The sequence below is a fragment of the Rhinoderma darwinii genome, chromosome 3 (genome assembly GCF_050947455.1).
Source record: "Rhinoderma darwinii isolate aRhiDar2 chromosome 3, aRhiDar2.hap1, whole genome shotgun sequence".
NCBI lineage: Eukaryota > Metazoa > Chordata > Amphibia > Anura > Rhinodermatidae > Rhinoderma > Rhinoderma darwinii.
This window is the reverse complement of record NC_134689.1, coordinates 152,569,588-152,588,647: the sequence shown is the minus strand read 5'-3', so window position 1 is coordinate 152,588,647 and position 19,060 is coordinate 152,569,588. Positions and strand designations below refer to the sequence as shown.

Below are 19,060 nucleotides of genomic sequence, written 5' to 3'. Positions count from 1 at the left end.
CATAATTAGGACTCCTATTGACTGTGGGAATTAGGCGCTTTATCGGCGAGTTTTACACGCCAAAGAACTGACCTGAGGCTTTTTTATTTACGCAATGCATTTTTTAAACACGCGCAAGTAAAAAAAATGCATCGTATGCACTAACGGCGCGCTTTCCCATGGATGTCAATGGGAAGTTTGCTGAAAGTGAAGAGGATGTGTGGGAGTAAGTGCATTGTTGCTACTTTGGGAAGTATTTGGGAGTTGATTTCATGTCGGATGCTGCGGAACGGGCACACGGTTCCACTAAAAACAACGGAAGTGTGCATGGCCCCATAAAAACGAATGGGTCAGTGTGCTATCTGTTAAAAAACGGATAGCACACTGAAGCATTACACTGAAGTGGGCATGATGCCTTATAGGAGGGAACGATAAGTTTCAAAGAGTCGTTTACAAATACACAACATTCTGTCTGCAAATTCATCATATTTTTCCATTTACTAACAGCTATCAGTCACTGCTATGCTTAACATAAAAAGCAAGCAAAAAGCTTAACAAAAACACCTTATGTGAACCCAGCTATAATACTGTGAGAATTAATCACGCTAATAATAAAATTGTAGGTAAACCCCCAGGAAAGTTTCTTCAGGAAACCCCATTCATGTGCTGTTTCCCATAGCGCCCCTTGCTCTCCTTCACGTCACAATAAACTACACTCTGGTTGAAACCTCATCCTGTTTGTTCAGATATAAATAGCACATCTGTCATTTTCTGATTACAGAGTATTGGGCCCACACATCAGCCTAAAATCATGCCGCAGTATAACGTGGATTGGGAGCGGATAGCACACACTTGCCATGCTGCCATCTTGAGACCCAAATGCTAATTGCATGTTATATTTATTGATAGAATATAAATACAGTAAGCAAATAGTATGTCTAAATGAAATTGCTAATTACTATTATACAAATTAATAGATTTAATGTAATCTAGCAACTGGTAGGGCTTAATTTACTACCAGCCTGTAGGTTGTTTTTTATCCTCCATTTACCTAAAAGCATAATTTGTGTATTCTGAAAATAGGAATTAGACCTACCGGTAATTGTATTTCCAGGAATCCATCATGACAGCACTACAGGAGGTTGCCCTATTGACCTCTGTAGGGACAGGAAGACAGAGAGGTTAAAAGGCCCCTCCCACCACCCACTTGCCAGTGTTTTTCAGTTACTACACCAGGATGGATGCAACCCTATTTTATTTCTAGGGATAATAACTGACATGTTAATTGCACAAATCAAAATTCAATAAGGGAGGGAATGTAAGAGTGCTGTCATGATGGATTCCTGGAAATACAATTACCGGTAGGTCTAATTGCTATTTTCCAGTACATCCCTCATGACAGCACTACAGAAGCAATACCAGTTTATAATGCTCAGGGCGGGACTACGGATTGAAGGACTTTCCGTCCAAAACTTAAATCCGTATCGGACAGAACATCGAGCCTATAATGTTTGCAAAACGTATGATGGTTTGACCAAGTGGCAGCTCTGCAGATTTGGTCCATAGAGGCTTCTCTTCTTTCTGCCCAGGATGCCGAAACTGCCCTCGTTGAATGGGCTCTGATGCCTTGTGGGACTTGTTGGCTTCTTGTATGGTAGTTTTTACCCATCTCGCTAGAGAGCCTTTTGAGGCTTTCTTTCCTCTATTCTTTCCCCCAAACAGGACAAATAGATTTTTATCTCGTCTCCAGGAGGAGGTTCTATCCAGATACTGAATTGTTCGCCTGACATCCAGGCAATGGAATTTTTCTTCTTGTTGGTTTTTTGGATCTGGATAAAAGGAAGGTAGAATTATTTCTTGTTCTCTATGGAAAGCAGTAGATACCTTGGGAATAAAGGAGGGATCCAGCTTTAGGATGATCTTATCCTCTTGTACTTTTAGGTACGGTTCTATGACTGACAGAGATTGGATTTCTCCAATCCTTCTTGCTGAAGTAATAGCGACTAAGAATGCAGCTTTTCGAGTTAAAAAGTGCATACTAATTGTGTCGAGCGGCTCAAAGGGGGGATCACAAAGAGTCGTTAACACCACATTCAAATCCCAGGTAGGAACTGATTTCTTTAGGGAAGGTTTCAGTTTAGAGACCGCTTGAGTGAATCTTCTGATCCACCGATGTTCAGCCAGGGGAGTATTAAAAAAATTTCCTAAAGCTGAAATCTGTACTTTTAAGGTACTAGGACTAAGCCCTTTTTTGAATCCTGATTGTAAAAAATCTAGGATTTTCGCGATGTGGGGAGAAAAGGGGTCTGGTCCTGGGTCTCCATACCAGGAACAGAATTTCTTCAAATTTTTTGATTGATTTTTGAGGTAACTTCTTTATGGCTTTATAAGATAGTTGAAATTACCTCATCTGACAGACCGTGGTTCCTCAAGATCTGCCTTTCAGGATCCAAGCTGATAATTTCAGAGTTTCTATTCCCTGAAAGAATAAGGGACCCTGGGAGAGAAGATTCTCCCTGACTGGGAGCATGATAGGGTCTTCCAACGCTAGGTATTTTACGATTGGAAACCAACTTCTTTTTGGCCAATAGGGAAGAATAATAATGAGCTTTATCAAATCTTCCTGGATTTTTCTTAATACCATTGGTATTAGAGGAAACGGAGGAAAGGCATAGGCCAGATCCATGTCCCAGGGTTGGGACAATGCATCTACTCCCAATGGGTTCTCTCTGAGATTTAGGGAGAAGAATGTCTCTACTTGGGAGTTTTTCCTCGTGGCAAACAGGTCTATTTGTGGATAACCCCACCTTCGGGTTAAGGACAGAAAGACTTCTCTGTTTAGGGACCATTCTCCAGGGACTCCCTTGTCTATGTTGTTTGTGCAGAGCCACCACAGGAGGGATGATTTCACAGTCTCGGAAATTTGAACTCTTGAATTCAGGGAGTTCTGTTTTCGATCCCACTGGGACAAGATCAGATTCTGTAAGGGTCTGGAGTGAAATTGACTCCATGGAATAGATTGGATGCAAGACGTCATCATTCCCAACATCCGCATACATTCCCTTATGGAACAGGCGTCTTTCCCCCAAAATTTCCTTACTTCTGCCAGTAGGAGTATTTGTTTCTCTCTTGGGAGGAAGGAATGTTGAAGGGAGGAGTCTAGCAGTACTCCTAAGAAGACCTTCTGTTTTTGGGGAGGAAGACTCGACTTCTGAAAGTTGATTATCCATCCCAATTCCTGTAGTAGGGAAAGAACCTGTGACCGATGACTGTCTAAGATAGACGGAGTATCTGCCGTCAACAAGAAGTCGTCTAGATATGGTATAATTACTATACCCTGACTTCTTATGAATGCCATGATCTCTGCCATAATTTTTGTAAAAATTCTGGGGGCGGAGGAAATGCCGAAAGGGAGGCAGACAAACTGGAAGTGGAGAATGGAAGGACCGTCCTGAATTGCGAATCTGAGGAATCTCTGGTACGCGGGGTGGATAGGAACGTGATAATACGCATCCTTTAAATTGATCGTACACATTGATGCCTCTTCCCTTATTAGAGGAATAGTCGATCTGATAGACTCCATCTTGAATTTTCGATATTTCACCCATTTGTTTAGGACCTTCAGGTTGATTATTGTCCTGTAGGAATCGTTTGGTATTTTGACTAAGAAGATTTTTGAATAGTGGCCTTTGCATATTTCGTTGTGGGGAACTGGAGAAATGGCTCTCAATTTGAGTAGTTTCTGGACGTCCTGGATAAGGATCTGATGAAGGTCTTTTGCTTGGTACTGGGTTATTAGAAATTTCTCTGGAGGAATGGAGGAAAATTCAATTTTGTACCCTTCTTCTATGATCTTTAGAACCCAGGGGTTCTGGGTTATTCTTGACCATTTGGGATAAAATTGTAGTAGTCTTCCTCCTACGCTCTTGGCGTCATTGCTTTGAGGGCTGGAATGAATTATTTGGGTTAAGGAGATATCTTTGACCCCTTTTTCCTGTGGGGTAACTCCAGCGACTTCCCTTTCCCGCTGTAGTTCTGTAAGGTAGGATCCCTCTGTTGGCGAAACCTCCCAAACTGAGGGTTTTTTTTTTGTTTCTCTTCAGGAAACCCCTTTTTCCTATCTGCTGCATTCTCCAGCATGTTATCGAGGAGAGGACCGAACATCAGAGACCCTGTAAACGGGATAGAACACAATTTGTTCTTGGACTTCGTATCTCCTGACCACATTTTGAGCCATAATGCTCTTCTAGCAGCATTTGAGAGAGCCCCATTCCTGGCAGCAAATCTAATAGATTCCGCTGAAGCGTCTACCAAGAATCCGGTTGCCATTTTTAGTATGGGTAGAGATTCTAATAGATCTTGTCGTGATGTCTTCATCATCAAATGGGTCTCCAGCTGGTTTAACCATATAAACATTGCTCTTGCTACTGATGTGGCCGCGATATTAGTCGAGATCAAAGCAGAGGTAGATTCCCACGCTCTTTTCAGTAGCCCGTCTGCCTTTCGGTCCATGGCGTCCTTCAACTGCGAGGAATCTTCAAATGGGATTGCGTTTTTTTTTAGCAACCCTGGCTACTGGGACATCTACTTTTGGGATCTCATTCCAAGGTTTAGTGTCTTCTGGATCAAAGAGAAGTCTGTTTTTAAAATCTCTTGAAATGAAGAGCCTTTTTTCTGAATCTTCCCATTCAGTTGTCACCATTCTTTCGAGATTTTCGTTTACCGGAAAAACCTTTGTTTTCTTTTCCGTTAGACCTCCAAACATCTCATCCTGGATGGTATGTGGTTGGTCTTCTTCGGGAATATCCATGGTTTCCCGTATTGTTTGAATTAAGGTATCAGACATCTCGGAAGAGAAGAATTTTTTTTTCTCTTGAGTGGAAGAAGTTGAAGGCAAGAGTTCCTCTCCTTCTAACTCACCCTCCGATAGGTAATAACACTCCTGCTCTGAGTCAGACCCCTGAGAGGGAGGACAATATTTTTGATCCACTTCCATCCGTGGTCTTTTTGCCCAGGAGTGGGAGGGAGTTTCTTGAGGAGGGGCGAGGGAGGCTACTGACTGACCCACTTCTTCACGAATCATAGCCCTAAGTTCAGACATGAACGTTGGTTGTTCCTCCTTTAGTATTTTTGCAATACAATCCTGACACAATTATTTCCTATGTGACTCTGGCAATTTTTTTGCACAAGTCGCACATTTTTTAACCTTCTTTTTATCAGTTTGTCTCTGAGAGAAATCTTTATCCTAGAGAAAACAGAAGGTAGGTAAAGAATGGTGTACATACCTAAGGAGTCATAACCCTTACCCCAAGGGTGAGACTCACGTGACCCTGGGACATATCTGGAGTTCCATCAGGACGAGGAAGTTCCATACCGCGACAGGTAACAGGCAATGCAATATGCAATCCACAAAAATAATCCAAGTTCGAGTTATCAGCTCTAACTACATACCTGTGCGTGTCCCTTTAAATGCGGGCGTTTTGAATTTCCCGCCTTCCAAGATGGCCGCGAACCGAAAGTAGCCCGACGTAATTTCCGGTCAGCTATTCGTTCTTTCCTTGGAGTGCAGCCGCCATAGCCGGCGACTGAGGCTTGCTATGCGGCGCAGCGAGGATCCTTGCCGGTGCGTCCCCGTCTATGGAGCTGCCGGTCCCTGCCTGGTCCGCGGCCAGGCCGAAGCCTGCTTGGGAATCCCCAGCCCCCACACACTACCCGAACCCTGCCTAGGATTCCTCCGGTAGGTGTCTCAGGGTGGGAGCTAAGGGACCCCTCGTTCGAGGGGTGTTAGCCTGGGCTTTAGGGGGAAGAGAAAGGGGAGTGCACGGACCCCCCGATCTTACCCCCTGCCTGAGTTTCTTTCCTGCAGTAATACGGGAGCGACGTCTCTCTGCTCCTGACCCTGTGGGGACAGGAAGAACACCGGCAAGTGGGTGGTGGGAGGGGCCTTTTAACCTCTCTGTCTTCCTTTCCCTACAGAGGTCAATAGGGCAACCTCCTGTAGTGCTGTCATGAGGGATGTACTGGAAAATATTATGTAATGAAACATGCAGCAATTACGATAACAAAACTAGATTATTTGACATTGTATGGCAAGTCCTTTACTAGGACAGTGATTTCCAACCTTATTACTATGGGAGGGACCTTTTTCACTTCTAGGGAACCCATACTCCTATACCTACTTTAGTGGAGCTTTGTGTAATGTAGTGTATTGCACAACATAATTCCCTATTATGGCTGAGTTGTGTTGACTGCATTTTAATCAGGATGAAATCAGAGTGCCATCTATGCTGTAAAAGTGACTGCTCCTGCTGTTGTCTTCTTGGGAACTTACCACACCCAAAGTAACCAGGAAAACCTGGTTCGAAAACATTGTACTAAGGAAACTTAGTAATGTTTCTCACTCTGGTATAGGTTTTCAGTTTGTACTTCAAAAGAGATTTACTATAAAAATAATGTTTTAATGTATTTTTTAAATATTAATATGTAAAATCAAAGTAATAAGAGTTTGGTTACAGAATACGAAAAACATGACCTTGCACACGATGCCTGTTACTTGCGGTTTTGCCACGCATATTTGTGTGCGGTAAACCCCAAGCGTAATACGGTACCAGCAGAGTCTATGAGATTTCAGGAAATTTCATGTACACGCTGTAGTATTTTTCTGCATGTAAATTGACCTGTGGTGCGGATGTTAAAATCTGCAGCATGTCAAAATATCATGTGTTTCCGCTTGCGAATTGTATATGCCAAGTGCTGAGGAAAATCGCACCAAAATTCCCAGCATGAAACTGCGCCGAAACTTAAAAACCACACCGAAAAATATTTAGGTGCGGTTTTTACCTGAGAACTTCCAGCAGGTTTTGGTGCGTATTTTCCGCAGCTAAATATGAAACGTGTGCATGTAGCCTAAATATAAAGTAAGAATATCTACTTAGTTCATATTCAGTGCATTAAAGGGGTTATCCAGGATTTTATAATTGATGGCCTATCCTTCAGATAGGCCATCAATATTAGCTCGGTGGGGGTCTGACTCTCATCGGCCAGGGTGCTTAAGGATAGGCTATCAATTGTAAAATCCTAGATAACCCATTTAAAATGGATTTTTAACCATAGCATATGCAGTTCATATCACAGTTTATAAGGGTAAGTTCACACGAGGGCGTCCGTAACGGCTGAAATTACGGGGATGTTTCAGCCTGAAAACATCTCTGTAATTTCAGCCGTAACGGCATGTGCAGGCGCTTGAACGCCGCGTCCATTACGGCCGTAATCAGCGCTGCTATTCATTGGAGTCAATGAATAACGGCTCCAATTACGGCCAAAGAAGTGACAGGTCACTTCTTTGACGCGGGCGTCTATTTACGCGCCGTCTTTTGACATTGGCGCGTAAATTACGCCTCGTGTGAACAGACAAACGTCTGCCCATCGCTTTCAATGGGCAGATGTTTGTCAACGCTATTGAGGCGCTATTTTCAGACGTAATTCGGGGCAAAAACGCCCGAATTACGTCCGTAAATAGGCCGTGTGAACATACCCTAAGAGTTCCGGCAATGTACAATAATTAACACTTTTTTTGCATTTGAGCGCAAACATCCTACCTAGTTTCCTTATGGTTTTTAGTTGTTTTTGATCATTGCTAGGAGCTACAACCAGGACCACCATATTTTAACCCTGACATGAATGCAGAGTAACAAGCACTATTCCTTTAGCACTCTGGGCTGAAGTGTCTCTTCTCTGCTATCCTCTTTTTGATGTATGCACGCATTGGTTCCTCACCGTACAAGGGCCCAGTGTAATCTGGGCATGCACAAGCTCTTTGCTCACACGCCCTATTTCTCCCACCAGGGCTAGAAATAAACTGCATGCCCCTGCATGTGTTTTTGACACCATTACAGCTGTGTTCTCAGTCTCCATAACTGTAGCAAAGCATTGTGAGGATAGACATGCTACAGGGACATATGGTATAACAAGATGCATAGCGGTCGTGTGGGTACTAGCTCCATACCTTACCACAATGCTCTACAGAAAACCACCACCTGTGTCATTAGAGACTCAGGTTGCTTCTCTTTTCAACCCCTCATACTTTACACTGCTGATATTGACTACTGATTATTAGCACAGGGTCACTCATCAAGTTTATGATTATAAACAACCAACTAAACCACCAATGAGGAAAAGATGATCTGGTAGTGGCCATATATATAACGAGCCAAATGTTGGTGGCTTAGTGGTTAGAGGTGTTGCTGGGCTGAGTCCCGAGTACAAATCTGACTAAGGCCTCATTTACACGAGCGTAATATACGCGCGTGCGACGCGCGTGCTTCTCACGCGTGTCGTACGCACCTATATTACTCTATGGGGCAGTGTAGACGATGCGTGATTTTTGCGCAGTGCGCGTGCGTTGCGTAAAACTCACGACATGTTCTATAATCGTGCGTTTTTCGCGCATCACGCACCCATTGAAGTCAATGGGTGCGTGAAAGCAACGCATGACACACGGACGCTCCTGCGTTGCATGCGCGAAAATCACGCATCACTTGTTATGTCCATGAAAAACAGTCTATAAAGCTGGACAAAGCAAACAAAAACCAGGAAGTGCTTGCGTTTCCACTGCGAGTGGGCAGGGCTAGTGACTGGAGACTGTAACGGTATCTTCCACTGTGAACATCTGCTGCCATGGCGCGTGGGATGGACGTGGAGCGCCTCCTCGTCCTGGTCCAGGGACATCCAGAAATTTGGGACACTCGCTCGGAGGCATACCACAACCGGACGGTCAAGTAGGACGCCTGGGAGGTGGTCGCAAGGGAGCTGTTCGGCCAGGAGTGGGAGAGTGGCCGACCCGTGACCGCAGTCGGTTGGGTGAGTACCAGGCATTTTCTGGCAATGCATGTCATCCCTTTTGAAGAACTGGGGCCCTGTATGTGTCTTCTGCGCATTTTCACGCGGAACTTTTGTGGAGCAGCCGCATCACCGTGTACCACGTCTTTGGCAGTGCAGGGCCCCTCATTTAAGTGAGAGGTCATAGTTCTGATGGCGTGATATCTGTTTTTTTACTCCAACAGTCCAAGAGATCAAAACACGGTGGCGGAGCTGCCGTGACCAATTCCGGCGTGAAATGGGTGAAAGGGGACGCAGCGGGGATGGCGCATCTCGCAAGCGACCCTATATGTACACCAAACAGCTGATGTTCTTGAAGGACATCATGGAGATGCGCACGTAAGAGTTTCTGCCATTTCATGTGTCTAATGTGTATTCGCCCATGTCCTGTTTGCCATCGTGTTGTTGTAGGCATTGTTATATATTCTGTTCTAACGTAATTTTCTCATTCTAGAACCACCGACAATTTGGAGGATACCACAGAGGAGACAGACGTTGGCGAGACTCTGCCGGAACCTCCTGCTGCCCATGTCCCGCCCCCTAGCCCAGAGCCGACACCCCTGGAGCCCGCCCCTGGCCAGTCTGCACGGGCCGTCGCCTCTCTGGCAGAGGAGCGCCCCGTGCGTGCTCGCACTCGCCGGGCCCGTGCTCAACAGGCCTCCGCAGCGGGGCAAGTAGATACCCGGGTCCTGGAGTATCTAAGGCGAGCCGCTGATGAGGACGGGAACGACGCCTTTGGGCGAAGCATCGTTCCCCTCCTCCGGCTGGTCCCCATGGACCGTATGGGCCGTCTGCGGCGTTTTTTGTGCGCGCAAAACGCACACGCTCGTGTAAATGAGGCCTAAAGGTAACAACAGCATGGGGTTTGTATGTTCTCCCTGTGTTTGTGTGGGTTTCCTTCGGATATTTAAAAAACATACTGATAGGCAATTTAGCTTTAAGCCCCGCTGGGGCCTGTAAGTGATTACCAATTCTGTAAAGCGTTGTGGAATACTATGGTGCTATATGAGTACATAAATAAGAAGGAATCCTGGGGATCTTTGTACCCGCACGGATCAAGTAAAGGAAATTGGATTCTACTCTCAAATTTTGAAAAGGAGGAAAGAGGCAAAGTAGAGGTCCATATACCACAGCTGCCATCATTAGATTCATGTGGAGATTTTTAAAAGAAAAATAAATGTTAGGAGTGCTGTCCTAAAAACTGCATGGAAGAATGGCACCCGTAGAGACAAAGCAACTCTCTGCCTCCTCCTATTTAATCCCCCACATTACTTTTTGTTTAATCCATGCTACTCCATAGCCACTTAATACAGTAAAGATTTTTTTTTGTACTGGAAAATGTGAGCACTTTAAGTGCTCAAACTAAAAAAGTGCATTTCTGATTACTTTACAATCCCTTTATGTTATTCTGAATGTTATATGGACACAGAAAATATAATGGATTGGTTTGTTTTTTGACTCATTTATTTATAGTTATAATTATTTCTCCTCTTCTGTTTTTTGGAAAATAAATTATATTTGTAAGGTGTACAATGAACACTATAATAAAGGACTGTTTTTTTTAAGAGTTTGACCCAATAGAAAATCAGCACTAAATATCCCACTATGCATGTAAATATATTTTTAAATATGTTATGACATTTTGCAGATTTCACACTTTTGAAATGAGTGGGGCAACCACCACCTGAATCCACATGTAAATTAACATAATAAATTTGTATATGGTGCAGTAAGTTTTCCCGCCTACATCTAAACTTTCTTAAATAAAATGAATGATAAGATTAAATAGGAGATAAACTTGCAGATGACTGGGGTGGGACTGAGCCAATGGGTGGGGTGTAATGTTTCTGCCTATTGCAAACAGAGTAGTGGGGATGGCTCCTTCTGCAGCCAGTTGTCTTGAGGTCGCCATACACTTAAAATTAGGATCGGCCAAGATCGATGCTACCATCAACATGCCAGGCTGACTTGGCAGATCAGGGACCTAGTTTAAAAAAAAAATGCTACAAAAAAACCCCCGAAAAAATACAGTGGCGAATGACTGGCGTAACTAGCCATACATGCATCATTTCAGCCAACATCAGTCAGTTGATGGATGTCCAGGCCCTTTTGGATGACTTTCATCTTCATTTGTATGGCCAGCTTTACAGCAAGACACAGGATTCTGAGAAGGAGGAGGACATTGCTGAACTCCTGAGATACACATAGAAGAATTCTTTATATGTTTCTAAGTTTTGATTGCTATATGAGACAAATATGATTTAGGGATAGGATGATATTTTAATGGGGTTGTCTCATTCACAGTGATATTGCCATCGGCTGATTATTTGTAGTACTACGTTGTATTGTTACATTATTAAATGAATGGCTGTCCATGTAATATATGGACAGCTCAAGTCAGCTTGTAAGTGGCTTTGTGTTCTGGCTCATAGAGGGGGGGTTCCGAGTGGGCGATCTCCCTCTGTGATATGCATTTCCCGTAATAGGTGAGAGGTTCCTGGCATTTCTTTCTGTGCATTTTCAGTTTAGTGATCTTTTAACATAGCTCAAAGCCAGTTTTACATGAGTGCATTATGGTTCCATGTAGAAGCCGTATAATTAGAGCCAATCCTGTGAGATCAGGAAAGCCTTTCTCAAAGCTCGTGTGAAACCGGCATTAGAGGTATTTTACCTTTACCTAGGAATTCTCACAGCAATTTCTATTTAATGTGGTATGTGATATACAATCGATATTGCATTTGTATCAGTGCATCTACAGGTTTCAAAGTTTTGAAGTCTTTATTCCAAGTTGCTGTTCACGCGAAACACTTGCAAATATTTAATAGTATTTCTATAGAATATTTAAACGATATGTAAATGTTTGAAAGTGGTTGTATTTTTTTTTTTTTTTTTTAATGTGTATTAGTGTATGTTAATAAACTAAAAAATATTTTTACTTTTTAAGATACAGCTGCTCTGTAATCTCTATACAGAGCAGCTGTGCTCTGTATTCTCTAGCTGTATCTAGCGCTATTCACTGAATCTGTCAGTTCCGCGGATCTGACGGGTTCAGTGACAGCGGGTCCTGCGTGTTCATAACTTAGATGGGATAGTTTACAGGTGGATCCTACATGTCAGAGACATGCAGGACCTGCTGTCACTGAACCTGTCAGGTCCGTGGGACTGATGGATTCAGTGAATAGCGCTAGATACAGCTGCTCTGTATAGAGAATACATAGCAGCTGTATCTAAAAAAGTAAAAATAATTTTTAATAATATGTATTTGCAAATATTATTAACACACATTAATACACATTTTTATTCAAAACAAACACTTACAAACATTTACATAGTCTTTAAGGATTCTTTTTAAAATATGGGTACAGTATATCTATGATCTCTTCATATATGCTTTGTCTACAGGTCAGAAAGTGACAGACCACCGCTTTAAGATGGTTCTTGCAAACTACAGTGCACTGAGTACTAGTTTGCTTACATTACTATCGGTTATTTCTACAGGCCTATAGAAATTTCCAAAGTTAGAAGCCTGATTCACAGGAGAGGAGACAGCAATTTTGCAAGAATACATATGCAAGGTATTCAGAGCTAGGGGCTGTCGTGATGAGTACATGACCCTGTTTATTAATTTCACTAACTTTTTTATTGCTATAATCAACAAGTCGAAGAGTTCAGATGTCATGACGACTTGGTGACCAGTATTTGTTCAACACTATAGTAAGGAATACAAACTGCAACATGGAATAGTTAGCATTACATTACTTTTGTATACAGTGCTAGATAACTTGTAGAAAAAAAACATTTAAAGCAAAACATCATACTAACCTGAAGCCTTGTGTGGAACACTGCCCAGTAATGGTATATTTACAGTGGGATCTGCCATAATTGCTTTATCCAGAGAGCGAAGTGACAGGAATTCATAAAAGTATTCTGCCTGTAACAAAAGCATAATGTGTATGACAAACTGGTGTAAGGTTCTTGAGACAAATAAAGCATTTGAAAGGGTTGTCCCTAGATTAAATGTTATCCTCTAACCACAGGAAAGGTGGTAACATACTGATTGGTGGGGGTCCGACCGCTGGGACTCCCGCCGATCACGTGAACGGGGGCCCCGTTCCTCCGAATGAATAAAGCGGCAGGTTGCGCATGTGTTGCTATGAAGATTAAGTTTACAGCATCATCATTAAATCAATCTATCTATCTATCTATCTATCTATCTATCTATCTATCTATCTATCTATCTATCTATCTATCTATCTATCTATCTATCTATCTATCTATCTATCTATCTATCTATCTATCTATCTATCTATCATCAGTAGACTGTATGGAGTAATACCTTACATATGCTAGGATTTCACATAATACTAGTCAACAGATTTGTTAGGTGTTTTTTTCCATTTTAAGACATCTCAATTGCCAAGTTCTGCAATTATAGATCAAGTTGTTATAGATCAAGCCAAGCCAACGATGCCAATAGCTGGACTCCCAGTAGATGTGTAAATAAAAATGTTACTATCTTTTTACCTTGGCAAGATAAAAAAAAAACGCCTGCTGGGCCTTGAACTGACAACTCCATATGCCAAAACAACAAGAGTTGCAAAGGTTCAAAGCTTTTGCTTGTTACCCAGCTATAATATTGTCTGTTAATTCCACCGAACCACCATAAAGGGTTTTGTTTGGTTTAGAAAATCTATTTTCAAATATCCTATTAGGGAATTCTGAGTTAAAACAGGGGGTCCATCGTTACCTATTAGTCCTGAAGGACCAGACACATTCTTGCAATACACAGACAACCAATTAAATTCAATGGGATCTATGTAATGCTTCATTTCCCCTATGGTGGCGCTGCATGTGAATTGAACACTTGCTGCTGAATTCTCTACAGATTACAGCTGATTGCTGGGGGTCTCAGCAGCGGCACACTCTGTGATCAGTGTGATATTCAGACAAAAAAGGATTGTCCAAAGTAGACAACCACTTTATATACCTTCTCCATCTGATATCCTGGTCAAACAAGATTATCCCATGCCCTGGAATCTCCCTCTCGTGTTATAAAGAAAGCAGCACTGATCACATACATTCAAGACTATAATGAACATTTATAATAAATCTGTGGAGCAAAACGTTTACCTAATTTATATTTCACAGAATGTGCTGCTCTTCATAAAGCCAATTATACCATTACCTATAGCAGAAGCCACATTCAACAATAACTGGTAGTGTGAGACACATTACTGTAGGTATTAGAAAGAAATGTTTGACCAAACTCAATTCACTATTACATACAGTGGCAGGTTAAGTGTACCATGGGCCCTGGGCTGTTGATACAACTTGGGCCCCCCTCACACAGAGTTCACAGCAGCACAGAATCTGCACGCTCCTCTCCTGAAATACTCTGTGCTGCTGTGAACTCTGCTCTTACCATTACGTGGTGACTTGCCAATCATGTGAAGGTGTTATTGAGGACAGGAGTGGAGGAGAGGTAACAGACTGAGCTACGTAATGGTAAGAGCAGAGTTTACAGCAGCACTGAATCTGCACGCTCATCTCCTGAAATACTCTGTGCTGCCTTAAACTCTGTGGACAGGTCAGGATCCTGTTTTTTTTTAAATGCTGCACTGTAGCGCAGCCTTATATAATGGATCGAGCGGGTTCCCCAGCAGCATTTAAAAGAAACAGGATCCTGACCTGTCCACAGAGTTTAAGGCAGCACAGAGTATTTCAGGAGAGGAGCCTGTGATTGGCTGCAGAGGCCGCTGCAGCCTGTGATTGGTTGCAGAGGCCGCTGCAGCCTGTGATTGGCTGCAGAGGCCGCTGCAGCCTGTGATTGGCTGCAGAGGGCGTCACGTGGGATGAAGCGTCATCCCTGGAGGCCGGCCTTCTGACGTCATCCTGACGTGCGTGACCGCCACTACAGCCTGTGATTGGTTGCAGCGGCGACATGGATGAAACGTCATCGCTGGAGGCCGGACAGGAGGAATGTAAGTATGAACGTATTTTTTTTTTTTTTTTATTACATTAAAATTTTATTTTCCGTGCGCCGAGCATGTACTGTCAAGGTTGTTGAAAGAGTTAGTGCAGCCCATTAACTCTATCAGCACCCTGGACAGTACCATGCTCGGCGCACGGAAATTACAGGTTCGGTCCAAATCGAACTTTTTCGTGAAATTCGGCGAACTAGCCGAACCGAACTTTTCATAAGTTCGCTCATCTCTAGTCATAATGATGGCGGCTGCGCGAAAATCTTGCAGCCGCGCATCATACACTGATGACACATGGAGCCGTTAAGTGCCTTTTGCGCACGGAAAACGCCGCAGTTTTTGCGTGAGCAAAACGCACACGCTCGTGTAAATGAGGCCTAAAGGGTAAGTCAATTTTTAACAAACTTCTAACATGTCATAGTGACATGTCAGAACTTTTGATGGGTGGGGTCCGGGTACGGAGACTAAGCGGCAGAAGCGCTCATGTGAGCAAAGAGCCACTTCATTTCTGTTTGGCTTTTTCCGGAAAGCCAAAGTAGCGGTGTACGGGCTCATTGACTTTCTATGAGCCCGTACATAAGCTGCTCAGCTTTCCGGAAACAGAAACCAAGTGGCTCAGCGCTCACACGAGTGCTTCCGATGCTTAGTTTTAATGATCAGAGGGAGTCGGCGAGAGACACTGCTTCCGTAACCATCATTCAGTTTTATGGGACTTACGGATGGTGGATATGTCATACATTTTTCTTATGGGAAAACTGAGGGCTGTATGGGGGGGATTATATTGCAAGGGGAGGTGAGTTTGTCTGACTCTGGGGGCTCTATAGGGAGATCTGAGTGTCTGATTCTGACATCTCTGTGGGGGGGGGGGGGCCCCCCATAGAGCCCATCGCTCAGACCCCCCTATACAGCCCCCAGAAGTCAGACAATTTGATTTACCCTTGTAATATATTAGTAACTAGTGAGGGCTCTATGGGAAGGGGGTATTATACTGAATGGGGGAGGGGGGTTCTAACCATCTAAGTGACTCCAGAGGACTCCATGAAGGGGGGAATAACCCCCCATCCCATCCCCCATAGAGCCCTCAGTATTTCAGTATTTATTATACAGCAGGGAGGGTTGAGCGTGTAACTCACTGCTGAGTATCTATGGAGGGAAATTATTGTCCCCCCATAGAGTCCTCTGCAGTGAGTTACACCGCTCAGACCCCCCTGCTGTATAATAAATACTGAAACACTGAGGGCTCTATGGGGGATTGGATGGGGGGTTATTCCCCCCTTCATGGAGTCCTCTGGAGTCACTTAAATTAAGATGGAGACGAACATGAACACTAACCTCCTCGTTGCTCGACCACCGCCCTTCTCGTCTGTTCCTCACTGGCGGTACGTGAAGCGTCAGAGGGGCGTGTTCTACCACGACTAGCAGACGCACGTCTGCTAGTCCTATCCAGCAATTGATATCCATCCCCCTCCTCCTCATCAGCACTGCGCTGCCCTCTGTTGCAGTCCGCCCGCCCCTCCCTCTCAACGGCCATTAGCGGCGCTTCTTGTGAACGGCCATTAGTGAGTCCGACCTTAAGCGATTTAAAATGATGTGCGTTTTGGGTTGCGATGGGCCCCCTAAAAGCTTGGGCCCCGGGCGGCCGCCCGAAACGCCCATATTATAATCCGCCACTGATTACATATATTAACAATTTACTGCTAATTCTTAATAATAAAACACATACATTAATAAGTAAAATGGCCAAATAGAAAGTGGCAGTAATATTGTGCTGGTCCCCAATCTATGTCAGTGCTGGCCGTACTGCCAGGTGCCTGTTATATGATCCTGTCCAAAGAGCCAAGCAACAGTGGTATGGCTCTTAGCCTGATATGGACTGTCAGTATTTTTCTGACCCTGATGCCCATGTATAGTAATGCTGTGGCATCCATGCTGTTATTAGTGCATAATAGTATATGTTGCTGCCAACAGCTAGAGAGCCACAAGCAAGGGGTGTGAGATAGTAATACTATACACTATACATATAGATACAGGCTCTGTATGCATCTGTCTGGTCTCTAGTGGAAGGGGATGTATCCATTACTTCCTGGAGACTGTAATAATCTATGACACTTCTCTGTCATTTGACTCCTATTTAATGCAGCGGCTATAAGGGACACACGCCCTGCTGTACGGTCTATACAGATAATGCAGAATGGAAGTGTGTATCACCAATATGGCTGCCCCCATGGACATTTTTAAAAATAAAAAATAAATAGCTAAAACGTTTTTAAAAAAGAACAAACACATGATTTCTCTTCCACCAATGATCATATTATTAATGAAACTAAAATTAAATATATGGATGAATTCGGCTACTTGCTGAATGTATTTACATAGTCATTATTTACTTTTATGATTATAATTTAAGCTCAGTTTTTTCCCAAAGAATCACACTATTTGATTATGTAAGATGTATAAGATTATGCACATTATGCAAAACAATTGTATATAAGTGGATAGTTTTTGTTGTTCTTTTAAATAAACCAATTTCTGTTTTATATTCACTTTGCCAGGACTCCGAGCCTAGACTAGGAAGAAGTACATTTCATCAAGTAGGCCATGCTAAACAGAAAGCTGCTTCCAGATGTAAAAAAAAATAAATCTGCTTCTATCATCAAAAGACTGTTCCTTTTGTATAGATGTGGTTCAGCCAATGTACAGACAGGCTGTGGATGCAAATCGTGACAACTGCGACAACGGACGTGGTTTTACTATGAATCAGTGTGATTTTGCAATGCTTGTTTTTGCCTCTACGGTTTGTTATCAGTGTTCAGTTACTATGGCAGATTAGCAATCACAATCTGATACTGTCAGTATTGATTTCACAGTGTGTAGGGACACAATATTGAGAAGGGAAACGGCAACACCCAGTTGTCAATTTATTTATTTATTTCCAGGAGGGTTAACAGAGGAACAGCACAATTCAGAGTTAAAAGAAAAGATGCTCTAGAATTGTTTTGTTTTTTTCAATAGCGAATGAAAGCATTTATAAGAGAGCATACAGGTTCTCTGCAAAGAACAACTTGTGTGCAGTAAGAATCCAAGAGCAAATGCTTGTCCAAGGGCACTCAATCCAGATCTTTACAGACCACTTCTCTACAGAGTCAGACTCTTAACCCCTTCGGCCCACGCTATACTAGTGTGGCTCACAGGTCGTTAAAACAATTAAGGTATCACCGCAATCGTAACATTCCATAGAATAAAGATAACATATCCTTTATACCAAACGGATTATATTGTAAAAAAAATCCCCCAAAACTATGGCCCAATGCTCCCTCTCCAAATTTTGTTTTAGAAAAGTCAATCAATAAGTTTTATGTAGCTGAAAACGGTGGCAATAAAAACTGCAACTCGCTGAAAAGCCTTTATAGAGTTACACCGACAAAAATAATAAAAGTTATTGCTCTCAGAATATATATTGTTTCCATAAAACATGCTTTATTGTGCAAGAGTACTAAAAAAATAAATAAATGATACATCGCCGTGGTATTGTTGTAATCGCAACAGCCCTTCGAATAGAGTTAAGATGTTAATTATACCACAAGATAAACCGCGTTATAAAAATGATGCATTCTTTCTATTCACACCCAAAACGATAAAGGTTAATCAATAAATTATATGTACCGCAAATTGGTACTATTGAAAAAAAAAAGTCCAGCAAAAATAAGCTACAAAAAAAAACCAGCAATGTCGTCGGAAAATAAAAAAAGTTATGGCTCTTGGCGATGAAAATATAAAAAAAAATAGCTGCATCCTTAAAGGAACAGTGTCATCACAAATGTTTTATTTATATGTTAAAGATGTTAGTGCCTTAATATAAACGTTTATTTTCATTTGTGTGTTTGTGTTTTACTGTTTCTTTTTTTCACACTTTTTTTTCCCTATGGGGGCTGACATTTTTTGTTCCATTTCTGTGTGTGTCGATTAACGACACACACAGACATGGAATACGGCAGCCACAGTCCCATAGGGACTGCGAACGGCTCCCGTCCCATTGACTGCCGTGTACGGCGTCTGTGTGGGAACTGCGCATGCGCCGCTCCCACACAGTCCTATTCGAAATTGGCGCCGTCCGGCGCCATTTTCCTGTGGACCGGAAGTCGCGGCCGGACAGTAATATTACTACTTCCGGTCGCGGCTTCCGGACAAGTGCACATGGAACAGCGGCAGCAAAGGGAGCGGAC

General features: G+C 42.9%; 1 protein-coding gene across 1 annotated transcript in view; it reads right to left on the bottom strand.

Moving 5' to 3' along the window:
- Positions 1–19,060, bottom strand: part of WIF1 (Wnt inhibitory factor 1) — a 154,667-nt gene that overhangs the window by 66,610 nt on the left and 68,997 nt on the right. The window contains exon 3 of the mRNA XM_075856889.1: positions 12,679–12,787. Coding sequence (XP_075713004.1) covers positions 12,679–12,787 — 109 coding nt within the window. The remainder of the gene's footprint in view (positions 1–12,678; positions 12,788–19,060) is intronic.